Below are 12,895 nucleotides of genomic sequence, written 5' to 3'. Positions count from 1 at the left end.
TTTGAGCAGACATTTCTTCAAAGATGCCATACAAACACCAATAAGCATATGAAAAGAGGCTCAACATCATTAATCATTAGAAACATGCAAATCAAAACATGAAATATCACCTCACACCTACATTAGGACGGCTACTATGAAGAAACAAAAAAGAAAAACCCAAAATAATAGTGTTGGCAAAGACATGGAGAAATTGGAACCCACATGCGTTGTTGGAGAATGTAAAATAGTGCAGCCACTATGGAAAACAGTACAGTGGCACCTCAAAAAATTAAACCAGAATTACCATATAATCCAGCAATTCCACGTCTGGGTACATATCCAAAAGAACTGAAAGCAAGATCTCACAAGATATTTGCACGCTCATGTTCATTATAGCATCATTCACGATAGCTGGGAGGTGGAAGCAACCCAAATATCCATCAATAGATGAGTGGATAAACAAAATGTGGTAAACACACACAATGCAATATTATTGAGCCATAAAAAGGAAGGAAATCCTGTCACATGCTACAACACAGATGAACCTTGAGGACATTATGTTAAGTGAAATAAGCCAGACATCAAAAGACAAATACTGTATGATTCCACTTACATGAGTTAACTAAAGTAGTCAAATTCATAGAAACAGAAAGTAGAATGGTGGTTGCCGGGGGGCGGGGGGGGAGGGAAATGAGGAGTTATTGTTTAACGGGTATAGAGTTTCAGTTTTGCAAGATGAAAAGTTCTGGAGATCTGTCTCACTACAATGTGAATATACTTAACATTATTCACCGCAACTAAAAATGAAAAAAATATGTTAAAAACAAGGCACAAAAAATATTAAATCTAAAATACCAGTGTGAGGTCATGACCTTATGAAACATTAACAACTTTCCAGCTGTGACACTGACACGGCCCAGCAGCAAGGTCATCCCGCCTACCATGAGAACACATGTGGAACAATCTAATATTTTTCTGTTCTTTAGCACTATTCTCCATTAAAAAGAGTCAGGGATCTTTGTAGAGTAGCTATTCCGTGTCTCGGCACAGATACGCCTTGTTGTTGCTAGAAGTAATGATAAAACAACAATAAAGTTAATGATAATAATAATAAGCAGTCTACACTTACTGAGTACTTGCTAAATCCTAAGTGCTTCACATGGATTAAGTCATTTACTGCTCACAATGGCCCTATGAGGTGGGCATTATTATCCTCTTTTTAAAGATGAGAAAATTAAAGCACAGAGAGGTTAAGTAACTTGTCCAAAGTCACACAGGTGGCAGAATGGGCATTTGAAACTACTCCAAAGTCTGTCCTCTTAACCAGTGCATCATGCTGTCTCTCAGGAGATAAAAGTACTTAAAAGATATTTGGATAGAACTGAAAGGACAAGAAACTGGTCTAAAGAGACATCTACAGGCCAAATGTAATTTAAGCATAAAAGAGGGCGATAATTATAGCCAACTACATTATGGAAAGCCACGAGTTCCTAATGATTCTCCAAAAAAAGCACAAAAGTTAGCACAAAAAGTACAAAACTAGAGCTACAATTCAAAAATAAGGATGACTATGTTAGGATAAGTTTAATGTTTTAAGCAGTTGACACATAGAAAACAGTGTTGACAAGTAAGTGTTTCTTCTTCGAAGTAGATGTCTGCCTTACATGTACTTTTTTTCTTTTGAGGAAGATTAGCCCTGAGCTAACTGCTGCCAATCCTCCTCTTTTTGCTGAGGAAGACTGGCCCTGAGCTAAGATCCATGCCCATCTTCCTCTACTTTATATGTGGGACGCCTCCCACAGAATGGCTTTTGCCAAGCAGTGCCATGTCCGTACCTGGGATCCAAACCGACGAACCCCGGGCCGCGGAAGCGGAATGTGTGCACCTAACCGGAAGAGGAACGTGTGCACTTAACCGCTGTGCCACCGGGCAGGCCCCTGTCTTACGTGTATTTTACCCTACAGAAGTAGGAGATGGCAGACACAGAGTAAGGGGTGTGTATAGGTCAGGTTTGGGGAGGTTTCACCCAAAGAATTATGCTTACACACATCATGACACAACAAACCAATAGTTTTCTTAGCTAGAAGGTATGGATAGAGGTATTTAGAGGATACCCATGTTCAGCAAAGATGCTTCCATGTGTTAGTCAAAGGGGCTTGAGAAGTCTGCATGAACTGAGGGTAGGCAAAGACTTGGACAGACCTCAGCATCCCTATGAGGGCTGTTACCTCTTATGTACCCCCCAAAGTGTATGAGGTGCAGGTGAGCCGACAGGTGAAAAGCACCTCTATGCACATTCAGTGGACGCACACCCATGGGCAAATGCCATTTGGGGGTTCTGAGTCCTGCATAACCTCCATAAGAACCTCAACTAACTTCCTCCCCTGTACCATTAGGCAGAGAACTATGAAGAAGCCAAACAATTCCAGAAAACACAGGAATTGTACCCTTAATAGAAAGGACTGGTAACCAGCTAGAAATAAGGTGAATGTCTTGCCCAAGAAAATATCCCTGAAAGAAAACTACAGACTCATGTCCTGTCTCCTGGGAGATGGAATCTCTGCCAGAGAAATGAGATACATTTCATTGTAGGTAAGCAGCAAACCTAGCAGAAAGTACGAGACACAACAGACTTGGATACTAAAAAAGGGGGAAGTACTAGGTTGTAAGAAAAAGTGTAGGTCTGGAAAGTCCCTCTGACACAGTAAAGAAACCTTGATTCCAAAAGGGGTCAACTTCATGAATTCAGGCTTGTGTTCCAGTCACCTTCAAAGGCAAAATCCTGTGCCATCAAGAATCTCCAGGTTGACAACCCAGAACCCACAAATTCAGCTGATCTGAGATGGTTTCTTTAGGGTCTGACACAATTACTGGAAATCTAGGGAGGTTACAAGAATGAGTATTCTAACCTCAGGAAAATACACATGTTGACATCCTAAAGAAATTAACCAAACCCAAAAGGAAAAAATTAATAGGTTAAATGTAGGTGAAATAATAAGTTTTTTAATCATTGAGATGATTTTTCTGTTTGAGGCATTTAGAAGAAACTACCATATTAGGATTGTTATTTTGTTCACAAAGTATTTAGTAAAATTTGATTGTTTCAAATTAATGCTCCAGTATTTAAAATAATTTATACTGTATAGTTTACATTTGGATTTATTAATATGTCTGTGGTTGTGTTAGTTGCTGGCCCTGAATTTATTTGAGGTCATAATGACACCAGTAAGGGATCGCTTTCCCAATCTCCCTTGTTACTAATAAGATTAAATGGATGTGTTGTGCAGTACTTCCAGAAAATCTCCTTAAAAGAGAGAAGACAGCTCTTCTTCAACCCTTCCTCAGTACTGCTGTCCAGGACGTGTGATGGCCCTTGCTGTCACTCTGGACTATGAAAAGGTGAGCTGGAAGGAGCCTACATCTCTGGGAACAAGGGAGCTGCCAGACCAGCCCAAGATGCCTTCCTCCAGACCTCTTCTACATGATAAGTTTCTATCTTAAGTCATTTTTATTTTGAAGTTACTGTTATTGGCAGCTGGAGAGGAAGAGGTTAAAGCAGGTGGCCTCCAATTCATTCACTGTTTGTGTGTGTGTGTGTGTGTGTGTGTGTGTGTGTAGCAGAGAGAAATATTCCCAGAGAAAAGAAAAGGAAGCAGGTGACCTTGTCTAACTTTTTCCAACTGGGCTTCCAGGTAAATGGACTTGGAGTTGGCAGACTACAGCCCCTGGCCACGTCCCTGTTTTGTAAACACAGTTTTACTGGGACACAGCTGCAGCCATTTATTTCTGCATCGTCTATGGCCGCTTTTGTGCTGCGCTGGCAGAGTTGAGTGGTTGCGCCAAAGACTGTATGGCGCACAGAGTGCAAAATAATTACAGAAAAGGTTTTGCTGATCTTTGAAATAAACTAATGATATTTACTATGAGGAAGAGTCCTTTTCTATAGAATGCCCTAAGTAGGATATGCCTGGCTAAGGATTACTTCTAGTAAATAAACCCATAATCCATGAAGCATGGCTCCCTGATAACTGCCACATAAGCCACACCTGCAAAACATCATTTGGAGACCTCATCAACCGAACTCTGTTCTTAAACTCTCTACTGCCCTGTTGTGCTCTTTCTCTATTCCTATGCCAGCATCCATACTATTTTGTTGGCTGGAGGGGTATAGCTATATGATTGAAGAATTAAATAAGATCATGATGAGCTTTGTTTTTGATGGATACCAAACTCATCTTGCTACCCTTTCATTTCTCTGTGTGAAGTTATGTAAAACTTACATGTTTTGTTATGCAGTGAAAGTTGGTGCTCCACTCAGATCCCCTTCAATCCTTCTTTCACCTTTGTTTTTGTTCTTCGGTTATTTTCCCTAAAGCCTGCTTTGCTCAAACACAGAGAGCCAGAAGTGCTTGGAAATTTACAGTCTCCAGAATAGGATTATCGCATGACTCATCCTGTGACTGATGAGTGAGTATGAAAACTTCAGCTCCCTTGCCTGAGGGAGAGACAATTCCGAGGCACACGTTTCACTCCCGAGTTCCTTGTATGATCAAGCTGAAGGCACCATTTGCAGGACTTTGAGAGCCTAAATTTGGTTGGCCTTCCCCTTCCCTGTTTTGCTTCTCCCACTTCCTTGCCAGTTTCCTCTGGGAGCACTTCCTTAATAATCACTTGCACACACATCTTTGTCTCAGGGTCTGCTGATGGGCAACCGGACCTATCACACCTAAGGGGTAGAGAATATCCACAAATTTACCTTTTAAAATTGATGTTGAGATTGGCAGTCATGACAAATTCCCCAGTCATAACTGCAGTCACACCACCAGTAACATCAATCATGGTTGCAAGGGCACCTCCGTGAAGCAATCTAGTTATAACAGGAGGGAAAGAAAAATGTTTTCAGGAGTTCTGAAAACAGAGGGCCTCTCAAGAGAGAGAAAAATTATCCAAACATCTCCATATAATTTATTTATAAAAGTTTCACATAGTCCATGTTCAGTGTACTGAATGTCAAATAATATCCCCATGTCCCCAACTTTATTTTGTTCATAGCATAATAATGTAGTATTTGCAACAAACTAGAACTTAATGGTAATCAGATCACAAGTAAGCAAAAAACTAAAATATAATTTAGAAAATTTATATCATGTTTTTACTAAGCTAACTGTACACACCATTGTTTCAAAATTTAGGAAATGCAGATAAACAGAAGAAAAAGAAAAAGAAATAAAAAACTGTAAGGCCTATAATCCTACCATCTAGTGACAAACCAGTGTTAAAATGTTAACTCTCTTAAATTATACTCTATTGCCCCATGTCCTATGCTTTTGTCATTTAATAATTTATAAACATCTTTCCATGTCAATAAATATATATCTACATTACCACTTTAATGCCTTCATTGTAGTCCATGGATACATGGGGATACTGTAAGACAAAAATCTTTCAGATCCACATTTCTAGGCTATCATTCTTACCCAGATGGTCCTTGTAGGTGAGGACCTCCTTGAAAGAAGCAAACTGTCCTTTTCTCAACATCATTATGGAACATCACAAATTCAAAGCCCAGCCCATCATCATAGCTTCTGGAGAAGATCCGGGCCCGTGACATTTGTCCTTCTTCTTTTGTAGGCTTTGAATCTGGATGGGCATGTGAGAAACAGGTACAAGAAAAATTCCATGACAGAGCTAAGCATCTGTACTCTGCTAGAATCACAGGTCAGTGGATGATTGATTAAAATGTCAATCAGGTACAAAAGTGAAGGGAATGAGAGGGTCCCAAAGAAACAGAATATAGGATGTTTGTCTTTGTGAAATTAACAGTCTAAGTGGAGACAGAGTACACACAAATGAAATCAAAACTAAGTACTTACAATTCATAAATGCTAAAGGGTATACTGAATGAAATAGAAAGGTGCAGATGAAAACTCTTCTTGGAATAAGTGTGGTTTAAATGGGATTCAATGAAAATGAATAAATAGTAGGGAGAAGGCTTTCCTTGCAGACAGGAGTTCAGCCTGAGCAAAAGATGGTTATCATACTGAATCAGAAACAGGGCTAGTTCAGCCCAAAATTCTGTGTGGTTCTGACTCTAAGCCCCCAAACTCAGGATTAGAATCATTAGGGTTCATGAAACCAAACTAGTGGGTTGTAATCAGACTTTAAAAAGAAACAGAATGTTTCACATATATCCTGGGTAAGTACTAGGGTACTCGTTTAGATACGTTTTCTCAATTATACAACTGTGCCCAAGTTGTGCATACTGGTTGTGAGATAAAATGTAGGTCACTTCAAAAATAAAGGCTGCAAGCTACTACTTTGAAGAAGGGTGTATTTGTCCTTTCATATCATTTTAAGATTTAATTCTCAAAACTCTTGGCTTGCTTTCACATCTCGTCATGATTTTCCATGCATAACACCATCTATGTTTATTTAATTGCTACCACATTCATATTTACAAACTTGGAAAAAGATATGAGATGAGAAGATCTGAGGGAAGTGGGGAGCAGGACAGGGGAAGAAGCCTTTTATTTAGGCCATGAGCATCCTGGGGGCAGGTCCCCGATCTTTTAGACTTTGTAGGCTCAACAACTGGCACACATATGCACATACAATCTGCACTCTAGCAGTTGTCAAGAAAATTGATGATTTAAAGGGCCAGACAAAGAAAGTTAAAATTGAGGATCAGCATTGCGGCGTGGTAGAAAGAACCTTGTCCTGGGAGTTTGGAAAATTAAGTTCTTGACCCACCTGTGGGCTAGAACTTGCTCCTTTCTCCATATTCTATCCATACAGTGATGAGATAACCCTAAATGACCTCTAAGATCTCTTTCAACTCTGACATTCTAGAACTTCGGGATAAGATAAGCAACAATTTCTAATTTTTTACTTAGGAGTTCAAAATTTCTGGTCTAGATTGCCAAACCTTGAGGTTATCTCACAAAAATGAGAAAAATAAAGATGGTGGAATAAGTTTGTTAGAAATGCAGAATCTTAGGCTCTATCCTCGAAGTACTGAAGCAGAATCTGCATTTTCACAAGATTCCTAGGTGCTTCATATTCATGTTAAAATCTAAGAGGCACTCGTCTTTTAAGACATGGGAAAACACTAGCAGAGGAGTACCACGATCAGATTTGCATTCTGAATCACTCTGCCAGCTGGATGAAAGGAAGGATATGAGGGGGGATAAGAAAGATGAGTTAGAAGACCACTGAAACACTACAAAATCACAATCACCAAACTTAACCGTTATGTGGGGTGATTTTCTCTAGCAATGCTCAGCTATGTGATGACCTGTGCAAATACGAGATGGCAGATGGTTAGATTCATCCAGGGCTGGCACTTTCCTAGATGGGTAGGCTAGAGATGTTCAGATAGAGAAGAGTGCTATGGGGACAATGAGAAAGTAGAGGACTCAAGGAACTGAAGGTCTTAATGAGGTCAAAGAATTGTTTCTGTGCGGCCCTGAACAAGTAAGCTGAAAGGAAAAAGCCTGTGGTCAGAAAACAGGACATCTAAATGCGTGGATTTGGAGGTTGTGCCCATTCTGAAGATGATAAGGCTCAAGATGTCCATAGGAGTGTGTGGCTGGGGCTGGGTGAAAGAAAGTTCATAGGTGATGGGATAGCAAATGAACTGAGGAGTCATGATGTGAAGGCTGGAGTTACTGAGAATGGTGAATGGAGTTGGGTAGAGAGGAAGATGGTTAACCAGGTGCTGAAATACTCAACATATGAGGGAGAGGTTGACAGATGACAGCAACAAGGAGAGGAGGAAGAGAACGGTGATGAAGTCAGTCGGTATAAACCTCAAAGGAACAGGGGTTTTCTAAGAGGAAGGGGAAGTAATGGTTTGAAAGCAAGAGTGGATAGCAAAGAGGACCTCAAACTCCTCCCTATTTTGAGAAGGTCAAGTTTCAGGCAAGAGAGGGTAGGTAGGTTGGCTGAGGGGATGAGCAGAACCACGTGGGAATGAAACCATGGAAAATAGTGACATTTAAGGAGCAGGTAGGAGGAGAGAATGAAGACTGGCCAGAGAGGTTTATGAAATCCAAGAGAGAAAAAGTTTCAAGGAGAATGAGATCAACAGCGAGGTCCAGTATAATAAGAGCTGAAAAACGCCCACCAAATTTGGCACTTAGGTCACTAGTGGCTTAAGTGAAGACATTCCAGTAGAAGCTGTTAGGTAGAAGCCAGACTGCACTGGGTTAAGGACATTCAATTAATTGTGTGATATGATAAATAGTTAGAATGGAATTAGTAATACAAATTACTAATTTTTTCCCTTCATTTGTAAAATAAACTACTTCTTATTTCTCTCACTATCGGAGGTTTTGTAAAGAAACTTACAAACTTGGCCATTTTTCTTGGTTAAGGTAGTTTTATTTTTGTTTCATTCATTCCTTCAGCAAATACTGAAGTATCTACCATGAGAAAAGTGAGGCAAGGAAATGTAAAATAACTTGCCCAAGGTCTCGCAGCTTTAAATTGTGGATCCAGAATTTGAACCCACACACTAAATTTCAACCATTAAATTAGGAAGTTGTCAGCTTTTGGATGGCCTCCAATGCCACGAGACTGAGTGAGATTACCAACAGAGTAGAGAGCAGAAAGGAGAGCTAAGGACTGGGATGTGGGCACGGATGTTAGTTCAGGGCCAGTCTTCCTCAGCAAAAAGAGGAGGATGGGAGGCAGATGTTAGCTCAGAGCTAATCTTCCTCAAAAAAAAAAAAAAAAAAAAAGCTGTAAGATCTCTATGTCTGTCTGTATGTTTATATATATATTTATATATATGTTCTAGATGTGTGATATTTCTCTACCTCTGAATGGTATTGCCAAAATTAATTGGTAAGAAGATCTCTATCTAACTGGCTTACAAAAAAACCCCAGAAGCACTTATATAAATTAAGTATTCTTAAAACTCTCAGAAACATAAAAACTAACTCAAATGTTTTTCAGGTTCACATGACTGAGGGTAAACATGTCTAATGCTACACTGAAAAGTTATACTATGAGAAGTGCATGCTTCTAGAAGTTATGAAATGTATTCATAAATTTGCCAATCTACAGAATGCCAGAGTGAAAGTTCACAATTGCTTACTTCTTAGTTTTCATTAGAAATTAAGATTTCTGGGGCCGGCTCCGTGGCTGAGTGGTTAAGTTCGTGTGCTCTGCTGCAGCGGCCCAGGGTTCGGATCCTGGGCGTGAACATGGCACCGCTCGTCAGGCCACGTTGAGGCAGCATCTCACATCCCACAACTAGAAGGACGTGCAACTAAGATATACAACTGTGTACGGGGGGGGGGGTGGGGCGGAGTTTGGGGAGATAAAGCAGAAAAAAAATAAAATAAAAGATTGACAAAAGTTGTTAGCCCAGGTGCCAATCTTTAAAAAAAAAAAAAAGAAATTAAGGTTTCTAAGGGTTAATAATTCTAATTAATATATATAATTAAAATTACTAGAAATAAGGGAAACAAATCTGTATGCAAGCAAAGTAGGACGTATTTTTGATAAGAAAACATATGAAGTATTGAAATTGAGGATGAGTGAGTTAAAATTTCCCTCGATTAGGGTGAAACCATGACTTGTATCCACAAGGTTAATGTGGGAAACAAAATAATCAGTTTCTGAGCTTGCCACACAGCACAGCAGGAGGACCGCTGGTAACAGAGTAGCTTGCTGACAGCCCCTGCCTGACTAAGCATCTCACAGCAGCATTGAGAAGCTACAACGAACACTGAGAAGCTACAATGACCAACTGTAAACTTTGGCCACATGCTTCCCCTCCCTTACCTAAAACCCCAAATAAAAAACTCTGCTTGTAGCTTTTCGAGGAGTTTGGGATTACAGCGATAGTTGCCCCTTCTCCTTGCTCAGCGCTTTGCAATAAAATTCCTACTTTCTTCTAATACACTCATGTCAGAGATTGGCTTGCTGGGAGATGGGTGAGCGAACTCACTTCAGGTTTGATAACAGTATGGAGATGTGTTTTTGTCAAGGGAAAAAAAGAGTGATTTGGAGAATGGTTGTTCCAGAATGAGAAAGAGGAGAATAAAGGACAAACGAAGTGCACAACGCTGGGGGAAGGAAGAGAGGGAGAGAGAATCTTACCTCACGTGGTCAAGCTAGTTAAAATAGAATGAATTTATTATACAGGTTTTAAAAGTAAGCTTTAATATGAATAGAATGCCAGGGCAAAATTAAAATTTAATATTCTTTCATCTGTTAAAAGGACAGTTTTTTTTGGACTACTGGTCTGCTCTTGATAAGATTATGAAAGGTTTTTCTTTTCCTTTTAAGTAATCTGCCTAGAAAGCAAGGATTTTGTGTCTTACCAGAATAATTTCCTGTGCCTCATGTTGTCTTTATCAGGTCTTTGATTACTTAAAAAAACTGTCTTCTCTATTAAAAGAACTAAGGTTTTTTAAAAATTATTTAAAAAATTTTTTTATAACTATGTAACTTTATTTGTCTTTGAAATCTTTTAATCCTCACTTTGGTTAAACTGGTAACTATCGTTTCACAGTGACCAGGGATCCTATTTAATCAAGTGTTTAAAACCTTTTGATATTTTTGATAAACCACCCAAAATCAAAGCCTACATGTAGTCTTCTTGACCTCAAACTAACTTCGGGATTTTCCAGTGTGCCTTTGGAACATCTCAAAATCTTTGTTTTCTCTCTTTATAAAGCAAAGATGTTGAATGATTTAGGCTTATCTGATATGTTAAATTACATGGAAAGCATTGTCAAATAAGAAGTGATGTTTAATCTTCTTAGGTTATATTTGAATGAGTATATGTTATTAATGTAAATGTTCCAGAAATTGTACAAAATTTCTAGAAATCTGATATGTCCTGGTATAATTTTATCAGTCAAAATTCTAGTTATTATCTTAAAATATATGCCACAGAAAGAGCCAAATTTCCTTGTCAATTACATTAAAATGAACTATCATCAGATGTTTAACCATGGCCATTTTTAAATCTTTTTGTCATTTACAGATAGTTATTGTTTTACTCTGATGCTTTTGTAAAAGCGTTTTGTCTTCAAAGAGACTCATAGAAAGAACTCTGACAAGTACAGATTTCTGATAACTTTAAGATCGCACCACTAAATTGGGTAAGAATTTCCATAACTCTAACAGAAAACTGGATTCATAAAAGAGATCAAGCAGAACAAGAATTAACTACATGGGACTGAGTGAACTAACGATGATGATTATAATTTTTAATGGCTTTTTGTTTGAAACATTGATGACTGTTTAATGTTTTATTTTCCCAGATTTAAGGAAATCTGTTTCTTTTCTCCCTTAAGCTATCTGTATCTTATACCAGTTTAGTGAAGTGCACTTTTTAAAACAGAATGGAAACATTTATCTTTCTCTCAACCTGATTCCTCCAGAATTTGGAAACACTTGAGTATTCTTATTTTCATGGTAGTACAGTTATTTGCAGAATCTGTTCTCCTTATAACAGGACATAATTGGAAACATTGGTTATATTACCCAAGCTTTGACTGGAATATCATATTTGAGAATGATGTTTATAGACTCAGATATGACCAGACAGCTTTAAGGAACGAGGGTTGACTTTACGGAGCCAATAAAGGCCCCTTTTAAAACACTGCCTGATGCCTTGCTTATCGGATTCCCAGCTTTACAGCTAAGGAAGGCAACTTCCTGGCAGACCCAGGAACCTCAGGATATTTGGGGGACTCTCAGATGAGAGGAATTCACTCAAGTCCACAGGTAGTGCAAGCAAAAATGGTGAGTCCCTGGCTTGGCTTCCTAGCCTTTAAACATTTTTAAAAGTCCAATCTGAGATTGCTTACAAAAAATTCAAGCAAAGTAAACTCAAAAAACCTATGTGGTCAATCACCAATCTTGCTGCATTTATGTAAACAATCAGGCCACCTTTAATGAGACTAGACTTATTTTGCAAACAAATTAGTGTTACTGTGATTATCTTTGATAGAAATTGGGTGACTGTAGACCGAAAAATTATGTTTGAGTAGCACACCTTGTGGACATCAGGTTCCAGTGCTGTACACTGTCTTTGAGGTTTTGTCATCTAACTGCAAACTGGCCTGGATTCTAAATTCTTAAAGTTTCCTCAAATATCTGGCTGTGACTCTCCAAACTAACCTTTCCAATTTTCTCCTACCCTTCGATCTGGAATCACTAAGAACAAAAACTGTCCTTTTCCAGAAGCCCTGCAAACTGAAGCTGGACAACTTGATATAAACTTCAGAGAGGGGCCAGCCAGGTGGCGCAGCGGTTAAGTGTGCACGTTCTGCTTCGGAGGCCCGGGATTTGCCGGTTTGGATCCTGGTGCGGACATACCACCACTTGGCATGCCATGCTGTGGTAGGTGTCCCACATATAAAGTAGAGGAAGATGGGCATGGATGTTAGCTCAGGACCCGTCTTCCTCAGTGAAAAGGGGAGGATTGGCAGTGTGGGGACCTGGAATTGGCCACCCCAAGATATGTCTCTTTGGCATCAGGATTTGAGGCTGATTGCTTTTGATAAACTGGGACAGGGAAAGAGGCTCTGAGGAATGGAACTTGCCCTTTGTTAGGACACATTTACATTTATAAGGTAAATCTCTATCTGTAAAGGTGCCTCCCTCTCTGTACCAGGAAGAAGAAAGGAGATGACCTTCTCTCTAAAAACTCTAATCAATACCAAAGGCAAGGACTTAAAATATGCATTTTATTGTGCTAGTCTGGTAACCTCCTGTAACTGACTTCCCTCCCCCTCCCAACGTTGACATTTCTTTAAAGATTAAGCATCTTTCTCTAGGCTGGGAACCGATTGCGGCGCTCATCTGTGACCCCTCCCCCCACCCCCAGCCGGAGGCAACACACCTGCCACCCCGCGGTGTTCACTGGGACAGCCGACCTATCTGTCGA

General features: G+C 39.5%; 1 protein-coding gene across 1 annotated transcript in view; it reads right to left on the bottom strand.

Annotated features, from left to right (window-relative positions):
- The window catches only part of THEM4 (thioesterase superfamily member 4), a 40,609-nt gene that overhangs the window by 8,912 nt on the left and 18,802 nt on the right, over positions 1–12,895 (bottom strand). The window contains exons 3-4 of the mRNA XM_008515428.2: positions 5,460–5,622; positions 4,739–4,849 (exon numbers count right to left, since the gene is read on the bottom strand). Coding sequence (XP_008513650.1) covers positions 4,739–4,849; positions 5,460–5,622 — 274 coding nt within the window. The remainder of the gene's footprint in view (positions 1–4,738; positions 4,850–5,459; positions 5,623–12,895) is intronic.

The sequence above is a fragment of the Equus przewalskii genome, unplaced genomic scaffold (assembly GCF_037783145.1).
Source record: "Equus przewalskii isolate Varuska unplaced genomic scaffold, EquPr2 ChrUn-10, whole genome shotgun sequence".
Taxonomy (NCBI): Eukaryota; Metazoa; Chordata; class Mammalia; order Perissodactyla; family Equidae; genus Equus; species Equus przewalskii.
Note: the sequence above shows the minus strand (reverse complement) of the source record. Positions and strands in the feature narration are given on the sequence as shown.